The sequence below is a fragment of the Carcharodon carcharias genome, chromosome 15 (assembly GCF_017639515.1).
Source record: "Carcharodon carcharias isolate sCarCar2 chromosome 15, sCarCar2.pri, whole genome shotgun sequence".
NCBI classification, from domain to species: domain Eukaryota; kingdom Metazoa; phylum Chordata; class Chondrichthyes; order Lamniformes; family Lamnidae; genus Carcharodon; species Carcharodon carcharias.
Window position 1 is genome coordinate 116,206,543 of NC_054481.1, and position 17,722 is coordinate 116,224,264.

Sequence of the window (17,722 nt, forward strand, 5' to 3'; positions counted from 1 at the left end):
TTTCGGATGCTATCACCAAGGGGCAGCATGTAGATGAGAAATATGAGGCAGCCAAGGATAGACCCGTGAGGGGACATGGTGCAGGAGCAGGAGAAGAAGCCATCACAAGTGATACTCTGACTGTGCTTAGATAAGAATGGAACCAGATGAGAGCTGTCCCACCAGCTGGACAACACTGAGGAGGTGTTAGAGGAGGATGGTGTGACCAACGGTACCAAAGGCTGCAGACAGATCGAATAGGACAAGGATGGATTGTTTACCCAAGTCACAATCTCATAGGATGTCATTTGTGGTTTTAATAGGTGTTTTGGTTCTGTGGCAGGGGCTGAAACCTGATTGAAGGGATTCAAGCATGGAGTTCTGGGAGGTGATGACATACCAGCCTTAACACGAAAGAGGACCTCTGAAACCTTGAGTCTAGTTACAAATTGGACAGTTGGTAACTTGAACGGTAGGCAGAGCTACAATTGGCCTTGGTACTTGAGGGTTATGAAAGGAACAAACATCAGCCAGAGTTCTCACTCCTGATCACTGCCTGTCACTGCTGCTGGACGGTGGGTGAATAAGGACACCGGAGCAAGGCTGTGATACCCTCTTCAAAAGAAAAATACTGCAGATACTGAAAAAAAAATGCTGTAAACACAGAGCAGGTCTGGCAGCAACTGTGGAGAGAGAAACAGCTAACGCTTCAGGCCAGTGACCTTTTGTCAGAACTAAAGCCAAGATATCTACTCTCCTCTAACTCTGGTCTCTGGAGCATTTCCGAATTTAATCGCTTCACCATTGGCGGCAGTGTTTTCAGCTGCCTAGGCCCTAAGCTCTGGAATTCCCCTCTTAAACCTCTCCCCCTCCCTACCTCTCTTTCCTTTTAAGATGCTCTTTAAACTTAACTCTGTGGCAAAAGCATTTGGACATCTGCTGTAATGTCTCCTTACATGGTTCAGTGTCAAATTTAACTTTATAATGCTCCTGCGAAGCGCCCAGCATGTTTTATTACATTAAAGGCGCTATACGAATGCAACTATAAAAGATTTTAAAAATATGCAAAAACACAGTAATAGAGAGGAGCTTGCGGGAGGGAAGGTGTTGATGACAGGACCTGAGGGAGGGAGGAAACAAGATGATGCAGATGTGCTAGAATGAAGGTGTCTCAGGCCCAGGGGTGAGCGAGAAAGACAGAGAGAGGCTGGAGACCCAGAAAGAGAAATCCAAATACCCTGCCCCATACCCCCTCCCCAAGTCAGTCATTGCCCTATAGTTTCCCCCCCTTCCCCTGTGCACCCATGCCCCCCCCCCCCAAACACCTCCCCCATCTCCAGCAGCAGCTCCAGTGGGTGAGTTTGAGGGATGGGGTATTTATAAACAATGGCACAGATACCCTCTGGGCGCAAATGTGCACAAACTGTTGAAGGTTATGAGGACAAGTTGAGCAGGTTGGTCTACGGTTTAATCGTTAGAGTTTAGAAGAATGGGAGGTGACCTTATTGAAACGTGTACAATTCTAAGAGAGGGCCTGACCAGAGTAAATGCTGACAAGGTGTTTCCCCTCACTGGGGGAATCTAGAACTAGGGTGCACCACTTCAAAATATGGGTTTTCCCATTTAATATAGAGATGAGGAGCCATTTCTTCTCTCAGAGAGTCATTAGTCTGTGGCGTTCTCTACCACGGAATGGGGTGGATCGGGATTTAGAGCTGAGGCCACAATCAGATCAGCCATCATCTTATCAAATGTTGGAGTAGGCTCGAGGGGCCGAATGGCCTACTGTTCTTAACTCGTATGTTCATACGCATGATGTAAGTTGCTATTGCTCACAGATGCTGCCTTTCCTGCTGAGTGTTTCCAGCATTTTCTCTTTTTAATTTCCTAAAGCTGACTCTTCTGCCCTAGGCTCACTCATGAAGTTGGACGGGTTCTCGGAGACTCCACGAAAGCTCCTTGGCAGATTGTGGGGAGAAAAAGGCTTCCAGGAACTGAAAGCGCTTCTTTTTTTTTTCGTTCTCCCCGCCACCTTCTTCAACTCGCCACCAGATGGCCTACTTCCCAAAGCAATGGGCTCCAGGCAGGGACAGGGACGAGTTCAAAGCTTGGAGAGAGAGAGAGAGAGAGAGAGAGAAAGAGAAAGCTGAGCAATGGAATGTGGTCTTTCTGCTCTAGGCCCTGGACAAGATGCCAAGAAAATTGGGCTGCACAATCAGGAAACAAGCCATGTCCAGTTTAAAAAGACAAAGGAATCCATCTGTAAATGATACAGAGATAAATTTTTAAATCAAATCCATGGCTTCATTTTTCACGTGAATGCTCAACAATAAATTGTTGGAGGGAAGGGCTTTTGATACCTTCGTTCACCCTGGACCCAAACTGCAATGTGTGGAAGCCTCTAATGAGTCGAAGGTTCTGTTTTATGCGATCTTATTAATGTCGCTTTGTTCACTCGTGCTGGTGTTAAGGTCTGTGTTTTGGTTGGATTCAGGTCAAAAGTTGTTTCTTTTACAAAAAATAAAAAAAAAAATTGCTGGACTGTATTCCTACCGAATTCCTACAATAACGCCAAACAGATCAGCCCACTGAGTACTTTTCTGTAACTTATTGCCCGGACATGACATATTGGTGGAGCTGAGCATTGAATTAATTCCCTAGTGGAGTGGAATCTGTGCCTGAACACTGCTCTGAATTCCACCGACAACCATATGCAGGATTTAATCTTTTCTCAGTGCTGCAGCTGGGGGAGGGAAGCACAGTCCGGCTTTACCGCACTCTGCTGCTTCAGAGTGCAGCAGCTCTTGCTGAATGCCAGCTTTCGTGGCTGGGTTCATGTCACAGCAAACCCAGCAAGAATCGGAACAGAGCCCACTCAGCTGTGTGCTGGGAGCAGAGTTTCTGCTTTCCCTGTACAAATGCCCCTGCTCTCTAAAGTGCTGACTTTTACAGGGCAATGATTCCACAACAACAATGTGCATTTATCTAGCACCTTTAATTACAGTAAATTATCCCAGGGTGCTTTGCAGGAGTGTTATTACACAAAGTTTGACACTCAGTCATATTATGATAGGTAACCAGAGTTTGGTCCTTTGTCCCTACCTATCACTGACCTTCTATCCAGCTCCAACTGCGCCCCCCCCCTTAAACAGTATAAATCACATTTCCACTTCTCTTCCACTCTGAAGAAGGGTCATATGGGTCTCGAGACATTAACTCTGTTTCTCTCTCCACAGATCTGCTAGACCTACTGAGTTTTTCCAGCATTTTCTGTTTTTGGTCAAAAGAGGTAGGTTTTAAAGAATATTTATAGGAGGAGAGAGAGGCAGAGGTTTATGGAGGGGATTCCAGAGCTTAGGACCAAGGCAGCTGGAGGTATGGCTGCCAGCAGAGGGGGCAAAGGAAATTCGGGATTCACAAGAGGCCAGAATTGGAACAGAGACCAATGTCTCCCTCATACCTCAGCCAGGGTGTCGTTTTTCATGGGATGGTTTAGACCATAAATTTCAAGAGGATACTTGACCAAGGTGTCACTTTTGGGTCAATGGGTTGCACTCTGACCTCTGTGTCAAAAGGTTGTGGGTTTAAATCCCACAGAGAGACATGAGCACCATATCTAGGTTGACACTCCAGTATGGTACTCGAGAATGTTGCACTGTTGCAGGTGCTGTCTTTTGATTGAGACATTAAAGCAAGGCGCTGTCTTCCCTCTCAGGTGGATGCGTAAGATCCTATGGTAGCACTATTTTGAAGAAAGACAGGGAAATTCTCCCCTGTGTCTAGGCCAATATTTATCTCTCAACCAACATCACTAAAACTAAATTATCTGGTCACTATCACATTGCTGTTTGTGGGACTTTGCTCTGTGCAAGTTGACTGCATGTTTCCTAAAGGGCTTTGGGACATTCTGAGGTTGTAAAATGTGCTGGATAAATCCAAGTCTTTGTTTAATGGTTAATGTGACGAAGGGTTCAAATTCCAAGTGACATAAATTAAAAGTGAGGAGGTTAGGAATAAGAAGGGGAGTCAATTACAGCTTTCCTCACACAAGAGTTGAATCACTTGTGGACTAGGTTACAAGAGCAATTCCAGCAAAGTCAGAGCAGAAGAGCAGCCATTATATGACTTGGGAAGGGCGGGATAAGGAGAGTTTGCCCTGGTGTCCGGGGTTGAAATTTATCTCTCAACCAATATCACTAATAAAGAGATTGTCTGGTTACTGTCACATTGTTGTTTGTGGGAGCTTGCTATGCGCTTCACTGACTGTGAAGCACTTTGGGAAGTCCTGAGGTCGTGAAAGGCGCTATATGAATGAAAGTTCATTACCAGTGTGGAGAGCAGGAACAGGTCGCTGATTCCCTCATGTCCACTAATAGCTGGAGTTTAAGAACATAGAAAGATTTACAGCTCAGAAGAAGGCCATTTGGCCCACAGTATCTGTGCTGGCCGAAAAAGAGCTTCTGCTTCTGATTTAGTTGTGTCGGCATCACAGACTAATATCTGTATTCCACCAACATTTATATGGGCAGCACTAGCTAAACCAGGTTTAACCTGCTGAGATGGTAGTCCTGATAGTAAAAACCTGCAAGTGGAAATAATCTGAAGATAGGTCTTGAAGATTTCCAGTGATGGGGCTGTGACTATTTCCTTTGGCAGCTTGTTCCACTGTGGGATTGTCCTTGGGACGAAAGATTGTTGATGCACTGTCTTGGAAACAAATGGTCTTTGTAGTTTGTGTGGATGGGGTACCCCGTGTTTTGTCATTGCTGGAGGACACTGGATACTTGTTTCTGTCAATTCCCCACAGTCCATTCAACATTTTATAGAAGATGGTCAGTCTGTTTTTCTCCCTCCTTTGCTGGAGTGATTCCCATTCCAAATCTTTGATCAAGGATGTGACACTGGTGTATTTCCCTTCCTGATTCGTGCAGCAAGGCTTTGGATCACTTCAATCTTATTTAACTCCACTGCCATAAAAAGGATCCCACACTCAACTAGCATACTTCAAGACGGGATGAACACATGTGTGATAAGCTATAACTCTGGTATTTTTGTTGTAATAGCAAAGAATCCTCCTCAGAAACCTGAGAACCCTGTTTGCTTTGGATGTCATCAACTGAATGTAGAATCCCCATTCAAGATTGTTTTTAAGATGAACCCCCAGGTATGGTTGTGTATCCACCTGTTGGAGAATTTGTTTACAGAACTTAAAGCTATCTAATGGTGGATCCCTTTCTTGGTAATGCACATGGACATAGCATTTTTTGGCATTGAATGCCATGTCCTATTGGTCCTGCCATTTTTACAATTCCAGAAGATCATCTTGCAGTGAATTGATATGATCTTGAGTTTTCCCTGATGCGTAAACCACAGTCATCTGCTAATAGTTACACCCTGTTTTTAAAGTGTTGGTTGGGAAGGTTGTTTATGAATGCTAAAAAAGGTCCCAGTACAGTTCCCTGAGTCACTCCAGACAGGACAACTCCAGGAGAAGATGATTCCCCATCACACACCACTCTTCTGTTGATTAGGAAGTACCGGATCCAATTTAATAATGTCCCCCGGATTCTATCGTAGTGAAGTTTGGACGAGAGCTTTTCATGAGGAACTTTGACAAAAGCTTTTGAGAAATCTGGTACTGCCATCTGTGCAGTTTCTTTTCTTCAGAGACTTGAAACTAGGTCACTGACACTCTGTAAAAGTTGTGCATTGGTAGATCTTTTCAACTGAAAACCATGCTGACTGTCTACCAGGATATTGTGAACTTCAAAGTGCTTCATGACATGAGAATGAACAATATGTTCAAGCAATTTGCAAATGACAAACTAGTGAGAGATGCTGGCCCGTAGTTTTCTGGCTGACTTTTATCCCCCTTTTTGAATATGCCACAGATGTGACTTGCCTCCATTGGCCTGGTGAGTAGCTGATGTTGACTAACTCTTGGAAGAGATTGTTCAATGTTAGAGCCAGTTCATCAGTTACTAACTTTAAAATCCAGGGAGGGAATTCATCTGGACCCGGGATTTTATTTAGATTTATTTCTTGCAATAATTTTGAAACATCCTCTTATTTATAATGAGGTTTAGGATGTCTGGTAAGTGGTCACCGTCTAAGCTGTGTATGTCTGTTAAATCTTCTCTGGTAAACACACTGATCACTTTTACCCCAAGGATCACATATATCTCTACAGTCTATTTTGATAACTGAAACACCCGCTTCTTCCTGTCTATCCTGTCTAACCCCACCTCCCAACTCTTGGTCCATAGCTCTGTAGGTTAAACTGCACCTCAAGTGTAAATAAATCCAAGTGTTTTTTAAATACTTTTTCAGGCAGTGAGTTTCAGACCCCAACCATCCTCTAAGTGAAAAACTTTCTGCTCAACTCCCCTCCAATCCTTCCACTAATTACTTTAAATTTATGTCCCCTCATTATTGACCTTTTTGCTCAGGGAAATATATCCTTCCTAACCACTCCACATAATCTTCTCGTAATTTTAATGCCTCACTTAAATCTCCCCTCAGCTTCCTTTGTTCTCAAGAAAACAAGTCCAGCCTTTCAAATATTTCCTAATAGCTAAAATTCTCCATTGCTGGCAACATCCATGTGGATCTCTTACCAGACACACTAAACCTCCTGCAGTGTGATCGCGTGTGGTTTGTCAGTAAGAGGTTAAAGAATTATGTTCAACATATGTAAAATCATGAACCGCCTGGTGCCCAAGATTGGCGAGCAGGAGGTCAGAGTCTGAAGTCGAGGCACAAAGGAGCAGGATACAAATTTGGGAGTCACAAGGGGAATTTTACTTGGAGTCTGGATCCAAGTCTGCGCGTTCAGCTAGTAGACACAGAGTCTTGCATTTGAAGAGGATACTGCTGAGGCCAATCAAAGATTAAATGTAGTAGTCACATGATTTCCTTGTAGTGTTGCCAACTCTGTTTGGACATATTCCTGGAGATTTTATCAAATGACCTTCCAGCCCAAACAGACTTTCTCCCTATTTCCAACAGTTTTTATAAATAAACAAGTGTTATATAGATTTTTCTTTGTAAATGCCCCAATTCAGGATTCCTGATTTGCTCCCAGCAACATCTAGGTGATTAATCTTCAATTCCTGGAGAATCCAGGACAATATGGGAGGGTTGGCAACCCTACATCCTTGGTGCAATGAGATGTCTGCTGTACATCAAGCTGGCAGAAGTCACTTATCTGAGGTTAACAGGACTCATCCTGCTCCAGCTTTGCTGCAGCTGTACAGGGAATTGGTGAGACCACATTTGGAGTAGTGTGCACAGTTATAGTCTCCATGCTTAAGAAAGGATCCAGTTACATTTGAAGCAGTTCGGAGAAGGTCCAGTCAACTGGTTCCTGGGATTTGGGGCTGTCCAACATTGGGAAGCTAATTTCATTGCATTTGCATCTCACCATCTTGCCTGCCGGCCGGAATCATCCCTCCATCGTCCGAGCACCTTGGTGTGACCAGCACGTCAGGCCGGCCGTGTCTCACAACTGAACGTAAACAACGTGCGCCTGCCGAGCTGCGCTTCACTTGGGACTCCGAAGGTTGTTTTCTTACCTTGCTTCGGGCAGCACTCGTGGTCATCAGCGCCAGGCTTCACTGGCAGCACCACGTTCACTTTCAGGGTGACTCACAGGCAGGTTTCCACTTACCAGACCAGCTGTAAGGTGGGGGTAGCTTTACAACAGCTGCAGGGTTAGGACTTGCTTGGGGAAGAGGGAGAAGTGGCTTCAGGCAAAGAAAAAGGCTGCAGGGTTAGGGCAATAGTTGTGAAGGGCAGGGGGGTATCCCAGAGTATGTGTGTATGTGTGTGTGTGGGGACACATGTTGATCTGTGCAAGTGTCCTCAAGGCGATGAGGGCTGAGGAGGCAGTCTCCAGTGGAGATGAGGCCAGATGGACATGTGAGGGTGTGTGTGTGAGAGTGAGTGGTGATGTTCCTTGAGCTGGCAGTGAGTGAGATGCCAGTGAGTGTGTGAGTTTAGAGCGATGAGATGGTTGCCTTACCCTGGTGGCACGGGATGGCGAACCTCTTTTGTGGGGCGTTGGTACTGACCACTGTTGCCGCTGCCTCCCAAGCCAGAGTGGTGACACTAATGGGCCTCCTGCAGCCAGGGCAGGGGTACTGGACATTGCAGCAGCCCTCCACAGCGTCCAAAAAGCATTCCAGGGACGCATCAGAAAAATGGTGAGCTTTTTTATTCATGGGATGTGGGCGTCGCTGGCTAAGCCAGCATTTATTCCCCATCTCTAATTGCTCTTGTTCAGAGGGCATTTAAGAGTCAACCACATTGCTGTGGGTCTGGGGTCTGGAGTCACATGTAGGCCAGGCCAGGTAATGTCCTTTCTTTCCCTAAAGGACATTAGTGGACCAGATGGGTTTTTACAACATTCAGCAATGGTTTCATAGTCATCATTAGACTTTTAATTCCAGTTTTTTATATAATTCAAATTGCACCATCTACCATGGCAGGAGTCCCCAGAACTTTACCCTGGGTCTCTGGATTACTAGTCCAGCGACAGTACCACTACGCCATCGCCTCTCCTAAGGCTGCAGTCTGCTTGCCTTTCAGGGCTATGTCTTCTGACCAGCAGCTCTGGGCTGCAAGCATTGAGAGCTGTGCATGCGGCTAAGTTCAAGTCTGGCGCCCGGAGTGAGGAAGCGGCAAGGCGATGGCGTGGCGGGCGAATTGGAGGAATCCCACCAGTGAAACGGCATGTTTCCCGTGACTGCATAAATAACGAGGCGGGAACGGGATGATACCCGTGCTAATCCGCCGTTGGGACCAGTGGGTAAAACATTATTTTACACACTCACTACCGCACTTAGTGGAGTTCTGGGACGATTCCGTACAAGGGGACTGAGAACCATAGAAAAGTTACAGCACAGAAGGAGGCCGTTCGGCCCATCTTGTCCATGCCAGCCCGAGGACACCCAGATCCATGACCTTATTAAATGGCAGAGCAGGCTCGAGGGGCCGAATAGCCTACTCCTGTTCCTAATTTGTATGTTTGTAGCTATATGTCCGCCACAGGCAATGTCCCTTTTATCCCCAGTTCCAACACCCTCAGTGGTGCAGATAAGGGAGTCCTGCCCACGGTATGAGCAGAGTTCATTATGGCCGATAGGTGGCACAAACGCTGGGAGGACCAGCTCCAGGATTCCTCCTCCCGGGTCCATCTTGCTCCATCCTTGTTGACCGTTGGTTGAGGCGTTGGGACCCGGCGGAAACCCCGAACCGCGATTGGTGGCCTTTCCCTAGCAACGCTGCCGGCGGCCTGGCCAATGGGCGGCGACGTTATTGGTGCCAGGGCCGCGCTGTGATGGAGGTGCCGGCGGCTTCTGGTGGTTATGTCGGGGAGGTGAAGCAGCAGCTGCGGGACGGTGAGGAGCCGGAATGGGGGAACGACCCGGGCCGGGCGGAGGGGCGGGGGCGGGACGGAGGGGCGGGGCCGGGGCCTGGGCCGGGCAGGGGGGAGCGGTCTCTCTGAGTGACCAGCAATGACGGTGTTGTTGCCGGTGGTTTCTCCTGTTGACGAAGCTCTGACAATAACCCCTAGCCCCATCCTAACCATAACCATTAACCCTAACCATAAACCCTTACCATAACCATTAACCCTTACCATAACCATTAACCCTTACCATAACCATTAACCCTAACCGTAACCCTTACCCTAACCATTAACCCTTACCATAACCATTAGCCCTAACCCTAACCATTAGCCCTAACCCTAACCATGAACTCTAACCCTGAACCTCAACTCTAACCCTAAACACTAAGCTCTCTACCCTTCGCCATTCCTTCACTGTCGCTGGTTCAAAATTCTGGAACTCCCTTCCTACCAGCACCGTGGGTGTACCTATGCCCCATGGACTGCCACCGGTCAAGGCAGCAGTAGCTCACCACCAGCACCTCAAGGGCAATTCGGGATGTGGCAGTAAATTCCCCAACCCTTAAATGCTAACCATGAGCCCCATTGGCGTTAATGTGTAAAGCCAGACAGTAAATGTTGCTGGGCTGTGGTACTTTGGAGAGCATCACATGAGTCCGATTCTGGCCTCCTCTGATCCACCGCCCCCTCACGCATTTCCCAGCACGAGTTAGCAGATTGTGATCCCTGGCTGATTTTTCTACTCCCAACCTGGGAACATGGAGTTTCATGTTACTGTTCAGCTGCGGTTAACATAGGCTGTGGGAATGGAGCCTGGGTGTTTTAGTTGCCCACTTAGCAATTGAACATCATACTGAAGATGGATAGAGATAATGTTCCCCCCCAAGCCTGTTAGTATCTTTTTAAACAATATATCTCAAAAACTAATGGACAGATTTCAACAAAACTTAAAAAGGGTATGGCCTAAGGAAGAACTGATTAATTTTTGGCAAGGATGCGGATCCAAGTCTGGATCCTGGAATTTTTTTAAAAGATCTGTTGACATTGGGAGATGGGGCAAATTGACTTCTTTTTAGAATGTTGTGGGTTGTTTTAGTTAGAATGTTCTTGATTGTTTTAGAATGTTGTGGATTGTCTCAGCTACTGTGGTGAAATTTGTTATGGCTATCAAAATATGAGCAGCGTTTTCAGAACAGGTTGTTGAATGTAGATTGGCCTGAAGCCCCTTCAGTGAGATGGAACCTCTTAAAAAAGTTTTCATTTTTCAGCTTTGCAGTTATAGAGTATCAAGCAGGCAGGGAAAAACCTCAAGGAAGATCTGTGCAATTGTGATAATGTTGAGCTAATACAGCATTGCAGGGGTATGTACTCTATTGAGTCCCCTCATCACTTGTTTTAAATTTAGAAAGATAAGCTTGCATTTATACCTGATTTTATCACCTGCTCAACCCCAAATCTTCCTGCCCCCCCCTCAAAAAGTACTTTACATTCAAAACGTAGTCGCTTTTGTTATGTAGGTAAATTCAGGAGCAAATTTGTGCAGTGTTATGAAAGTCAAACTTATCTTAATGTTGAGAGCAGAGGTCAGGAACTTCAGCTCCCGATGGGCCTTGGCGCTTTTGTGCATGCGCAGACGGGAGCAGGCTGTACATGTGCAGATTGGCATTTTTACATTCTTTGGGCCCAACGTGCCTGTACAAGAAGGAAAATAGCGTGGAAACTCGGGACAGGGACAAGAAGAGGTCCCAGTTTAGTTAAAAAGAGACGAGCAAAGAAGCCGGCTCCAAACAAGAAAAGGACTGCAGGGGGCAGGCTTAAGTGAAGAAGGCAGCAGAAGGTTGGCAACTGCGGGCTGTTGGGACAAAAGTACCTCTTTGGAGCAGTAGTGTTTTGCTCAGCACGGCTGAAGATGTGAAATTATGTGTGTAATTTGGTGTTTGAGTGCATACTTGGGAGACAAAATTGAAACCCTGTGAGTTGGGCTGTCATTGATGCTATCCAAGTTTGGTAATCGAAGAGGGCTCAAGAGAAGCCTTGAAGATCCAAGAAGGGAGCTGAAGGTTGGTGACTCCGTGCTGCAGGCCATTGAGGCAAAGGTACCCCTTTGGAGCAGTGGCGTTTTGCTTGGCATGGCTGAAGAGCTGAAACTGTGCTTGTGAGTTGGTGCTTGAGTGTAGACTTGGGAATCCAAAGGAACAGAATCTCGGGAGACTAGACTGAAATCCTGCGAGGTGGGCTTTTGTTGAGGCCGTCCAGGTTGGAGTGATGTTTGGAGAGAATTCCCAAGACAGATCTTTGAAGGTGAATACTGGAATCCTTTGTCAAAGAGACAGAGTTTCAGAGAGATTGGTTGACTCACAGTGTTTACTGATGTCTGGGTGGGTTGTTGAGAAATCCATGGACTCTCTCTTGGTTGCATCTGCCATTTATTGTGCAGTGTGGTGTATTCTACCACAATTTGCTTGTTAATTCACATGTACCCCTTAATAACACTGAATGTTAGAGTATAAGATAGAAATGGTAAATTGTTTTATCTCTTTGGCCTTGCATAGTAAAGTTTATTTTTGTTTATTCAAAATCCGTGGAGTCTTATGGCTCTATTCACTAAGTCAGTGTCTTGAATCTCAAACTTTGTCTACTTTAAACAAAACGTTATTGGTCCCTACCAGATCTTACCAAAAACTTGGGGGTCTGGTTTAGGATCATAACAACAGATCATAACAAAGATCCCATGAGCCATGAATGAGTTGAATAATCTGTCGGTCTATTTAAGGTGGTATTAGTTGAGGGAGAAATTTTCTCTGTACTGCAGGGTTCTTAGCTAGTTGAATAGTGCCGTGAGACATCTTGTATGCATCTATGTGTGTAGGTGAGGCCTCAGTTTAATGCCTTACCTGAGGGACAGTGGGTGAAATTAATTCAATCAATTTGGTAAATTTATGCCAACTCCAGAAAAAAAATTAACTGTGAATTGGATTGTTATATATGGAGGTTGCTTCTTTTAGTGAATGGGGAACCTCTGAAGTGGCCTACCACCCTCACTCAGTAGTTAAAAATCATTACTAGTACAAGGCCCACCCCCAGCACCATATTACACTAAATAGGAGAAGCAATTAAAGTGGTTTTGCCAGTATTACTTACATCTCATCAACAAAATTTTATAAAATTATGCTCCAACAATCCTCCTCATTCTCTCAATTGCAATATTTACCCAACCGAAAGGATATTCCTTCCCCAATCACCCTATCAAATTTCTTCATATTTTCTGCTCTTCTAAAATGCCTGTTAGGATGACACATATGCCATCAATAGAAATCAGTTTAACGAGTGTCCCCTTTTTAACTGAGCAAACTAATATATTTCAAACTATAATTAACACAAAAGGAAATGTATTACATCAAAATGTTTTTGCCGTGTCAATAATGCACTCCAATCCATCCGTTGTGCAGGAAAGCCTCAGGTGTACCAGCCGAGACCACGTGCCCCCTCTCCAGGGGCACCCAGGTGTGCACATAGCCATGGAGCAGAGGCAGGCAGCTGGGCTGAAGAGCCTCCTTGGCTGCTCGTTGCTTGGACCTGTCAATGACCAAAGTCACTTGAGGAGGACCTTTGACTTGGTGGCCTCTCTATTGTAGACAACCAAAGAGCAGGAATGTAGGACCGAAATGTTGATGGAAATCGAGGACAGCCCAGATGGAAGAGGGCCTGGAGCCCCTCTCTATCATTTTCTGAGCTTCGAGTGAATCTCCTCTTTGTAACCTTTTTTAGTGGCAATAGGTGCCAGAATGTCAGGTCTCTTATAAATATAGCTCCACATCCCTGGTGTCAGCTTTATGCTGTCTGCTTGTAAACTTGTAAGACCAGGAAATTGCTTGTAATTTTCTGACCACAGCTCAGATGAGGCTTTTTGATTGTTTTACATCTGTAACAAAGTTTATTTTACGCACCCAGCAACAAACTTGGATATATTTCCATACTTTGTAGGTAACTAGGATTTTCTTTCTTCCAGGTTTTGGTCTGTATATTTATCCAAACAGCTTTTTTCAGTATGAGGGAGAATGGAAAAAAGGGAAAAAGCATGGTAAGTTATCCATGTGCTGCTTTCTGAGATATAACAAATTTCACTTCTTTATGTACTGTCAAAGAAAGAAAGAACTTACATTCATATAGCAGGTTTCCCAACCTCAGGACATCTGAAAGTGCTCCACAGCCAATGAAGCACTTTTGAATTGTGGTTACTGATGTAATATAAGAAAGAGAGTGGCTTATTTACACACAGCAAGCTCCCATCAACAGCAATGTGATAATGACCAGGTAATCTGTTCTAGTGATCTTGGATGAGGGATACATATTAACCAGGATACTGGAGAGAAATTCCATGCTCTTTTTCAAAATGGTGCCATTGGATTTTTTTATGTCTGCCTGAGATGGTTTAATGTCTCATAAAAAAGACAGCACCTTCGATGCTGCAGCATTCCCTCAACAGTGCACTAGAGTGTCAGCCTGAATTTTTGTGCTAAGTCTCTGAAGTGCGGTCTTGAACCCACAACTTTCTGACTCAGAGGCAAAGTATGCTACCCACTGTGCAGTGGCTGATACCTGTAAGATTCTTGTTAGAATCATATCTCTTTAAACTGGATTTTTCTTTTTAAACTATGGAAGAACATTCCAGTATTTGGACATTTGGAGGCTGCCGAGAGTTTTTTTTTTAAAAGGGTGATAAGTTCACCTTGGAACTGTCAACAAGCAGGCCTCTCGCAAGAAATCACCTGAGCTGTATGGAACTTAAGAAGGAGTTGATTGTTTTGGACTGCAAAGTACTTTAATTAATGAAGCTGGAAGACAAAAAGGCAATCACATGGCAAAACCTGTGGTTTTGCTTTCAGTCTTGTTGGGGAAAGGTTGAGAACAGAAGGCTACCCTGACTAGCTCTCTCTCTCCCTCTCTGCTTTGTGAAACCGTTCATGGTTCTTGGCCTGTAGCCAGTGATCTTCACCTGAGTGTAGTTTGCCTGCATAAGTTTGGATCTGCTAGCTGAGACAGGAAGAATTGGTGCAGCTATACTTTCCTCCACGCTAAAGCATCGTTGGTGAACTTCCCAACATCTACTGGACCCAGTCTCCCCCCACCCCGAACACTCCACACCCGTCTTCACCTGAGGGAACTTCAGATCGACAGCATCGAACCTCCGTGAACTTTAATTATTTTCCTCTTTCTAAGAAAGTTATTTTTCCCATCTGCCCTACTCTGCAGAGGCTATCTGCGTGTCTTTTGTTTGTGTATACACGCGTGTGTGTGTGCTGGGGCAGTTTAAAAAGGTGAGTTAGTTACACTTCAGATTACTATTGTGTGTCAACCAGTTCTTGAACCTTGCTTAAAAGGAGTTTTGTTTTATAACAAATTAGTCATTCTGAGTTTTTTTGAAAGAAACCTGGTCAGAGTCTCTTTTCTTCTGGGCACTAGAGGTATGGGTAAACAATTGGCCATTTTGGTGAGAAAGTTAAACATTTAAGTTAATGGTATGGCCTGCAGATTAGTGGGCTTGATAATTGGTACACTCCTTCTATCCCGGTCGTAACATTATATGCTTCTAAAAATTTGTTTTACATTACACGCCTGCTCATGATAGACACTACTTTCTGTTACCTGTCACGACATGTCCCTAGCCCTAAGTTATGGTTGATTTTTTTTTTAAACTGGGTTACAATCTTTGTCTCCTATTTTCTTCCTCATGGGTAATGTCTATCTTCAAACAAACCCTTTTAGAGAGCAAGGCAGGTCTGTTTTGTCACCTCACCAGCCTCCGCATTCAAAGGATCATCCTCTGCCATTTCCGCCACCACCAAAGACATCTTCCCTTCACCCCCCCCGACGGCATTCCGTAGGGATCGTTCCCTCCGGGACACCCTGGTCCACTCCTCCATCACCCCCTACTCCTCAACCCCCACCTATGGCACCTCCCCATGCCCACGCAAAAGATGCAACACCTGCCCCTTCACTTCCTCCCTCCTCACCGTCCAAGGGCCCAAACCCTCCTTTCAAGTGAAGCAGCATTTCACTTGCATTTCCCCTATCTTAGTCTACTGCATTTGTTGCTCCCAATGCGGTCTCCTCTACATTGGAGAGACCAAACGTAAACTGGGCGACCGCTTTGCAGAACACCTGCGGTCTGTCTGCAAGAATGACCAAACCTCCCTGTCGCTTGCCATTTTAACACTCCATACTGCTCTCTTGCCCACATGTCTGTCCTTGGCTTGCTGCATTGTTCCAGTGAAGCCCAACGCAAACTGGAGGAACAGCACCTCATCTTCCGACTAGGCACTTTACAGCCTTCTGGACTGAATATTGAATTCAACAACTTTAGATCTTGAACTTCCTTCTCCATCCCCACCCCCTTTCCGTTTCTTCCCCCTTCCTTTTGTTTTTTCCAATAATTTATATAGATTTTTCTTTTCCCACCTATTTCCATTATTTTTAAATCTATACTTTTTATGCCCTGTTAGTCTTTCCACCCCACCCCCACTGGAGCTGGACCTTGGAGTCCTGCCATCCATTCTTAATTAGCACATTCGTTTAGATAATATCACCACCTTCGACACCTCTTTGTTCTTTTGTCTGTGACATCTTTTGATTATCAGCTCCTATCACTGCTTGCTTGTCCCTACAACCCCCCTCCACTTCTCTCCCCCCACCCCCCACCCCCTCCACCTTAAACCAGCTTATATTTCACCCCTTTCCTAATATTACTCAGTTCTGCTGAAGGGTCATAAGGACTCGAAACGTCAACTCTTTTCTTCTCCACCGATGCTGCCAGACCTGCTGAGTTTTTCCAGGTAATTCTGTTTCTGTTTTGTCATTGCTTGCTGTCAGTATTCTGAGAATTGTAAACAGGTGCACAGTTCAAATTTGAACTCGCTGACTTTGACAGACATGAAAGGTTGTGATTGATTTTATTTTTGGCCACACTAGGTATTGGGAAGTTTCTCATGAAGGATGGCAGTTTCTATGAGGGGGAGTTTGTGAATGGAGAAATAGAAGGGAATGGTATCCGGTACTGGGCCGCCTCAGGTATGAAAACTCCTCACATTGCTATCTATTAAAATAATCTCTTACAGATGAGCTTAAAAGCAGATCATCTTTTAGAAAATTGGAAGCTAGCAAACGCGGAGCTGAGAGACATTGAGCAAGTGAGCTGGCTATGTATCATTTTCACTTCAATGATTTAACCCACACATGATTAAGCATTTTTGTATATTATATTTTGTGTTTCTTAAACAATTGGAAATTATTAGTGTCTGTTTCCTGTACAGACTTGGTGTCCTTTAATTTATTTCTTTGTTCCTAAATGTTTGGGCTCTTCTTGGACAGTTCCTATTATCTCTGTCCTTTGTGTAATGTTAATTGGGAATTTGGATTGCTGCAGTTTCAAGCACGTCTCATGCTTCAGTTGATCAACAACTACTTGCATTTATATGGTGCCTTTAATGTAATAAACATCCCAAAGGACTTCACAGGAACATTATTAGATGACATTTGACACTGACCCGCATAAGGAGATATTAGGGAAGATGACCAAACACTTGGTTAAAGAGGTAGGTTTTAAGGAGCATCTTAAAGGAGGAGAAAGAGGTAGAGAGATGAAGAGGTTTAGGGATGAAAACCCAGAGCTTAAGGACCAGGTAACTGAATTCACAGCAGCTGATTGTGGAGCAATTAAAATGAATGACACGTGAAAGACCAGGATTGTAAGAGTGCAGAGACCTTGGAAGTTTCTAGGGCTGGAGGAGCTTAGAGATAAAGCATGGGCATGGCCATGGAGGAATTTGAAAACAAGGGTTAGAGTTTTAAAATCAAGGTGTTGTCAGACCGAGAGGCAATGTGAGCCAGCTAGCTTAAGGGTGATAGATGAATAGGACTTGGTGGAGTTAGGGTACAAGCAGCAGGGGAGCATTGGAATAGTCAAGAGAGTTTTAGCAGTAGATAGACTGAGGCAGTGATAGCAATTTTACAAGGTGAAAGAAGGTGGTCACTTTGCAGATCGGTGTGAATCATTTTCCGGTGGGTCCTTTATGGAAAGTGCCTCTGTGTGGATGTCAGGTAAGGACAGGATTGGGTTTCTCTGTGATGGCCACCGTGGGTGAACAGCCTGCTTGTCACTTATTGTCTTGGCTCATACATGAATAGTAGAAGCTCAGTGAGGTACTGGAGGGCTGTCAGCCCCTTTTGGGAAGAAAAAAAGATGCAACTATATAGAACAGTTCACACAAAGAATGGCTACTTACTGGTGAGCTTGCTGCTCTTTGAAACAGATCTGAGCAAAAATTTAGCACTTGA

The 17,722-nt window shown here is 44.9% G+C and overlaps 1 protein-coding gene across 1 annotated transcript in view; it reads left to right on the forward strand.

The window, feature by feature from the left end:
• Positions 1–9,234: 9,234 nt before the first annotated feature.
• The window catches only part of LOC121288461 (MORN repeat-containing protein 1-like), a 109,459-nt gene continuing 100,971 nt past the window's right edge, over positions 9,235–17,722 (forward strand). The window contains exons 1-3 of the mRNA XM_041206993.1: positions 9,235–9,380; positions 13,398–13,469; positions 16,358–16,456. Coding sequence (XP_041062927.1) covers positions 9,320–9,380; positions 13,398–13,469; positions 16,358–16,456 — 232 coding nt within the window. The 5' untranslated portion in view covers positions 9,235–9,319. The remainder of the gene's footprint in view (positions 9,381–13,397; positions 13,470–16,357; positions 16,457–17,722) is intronic.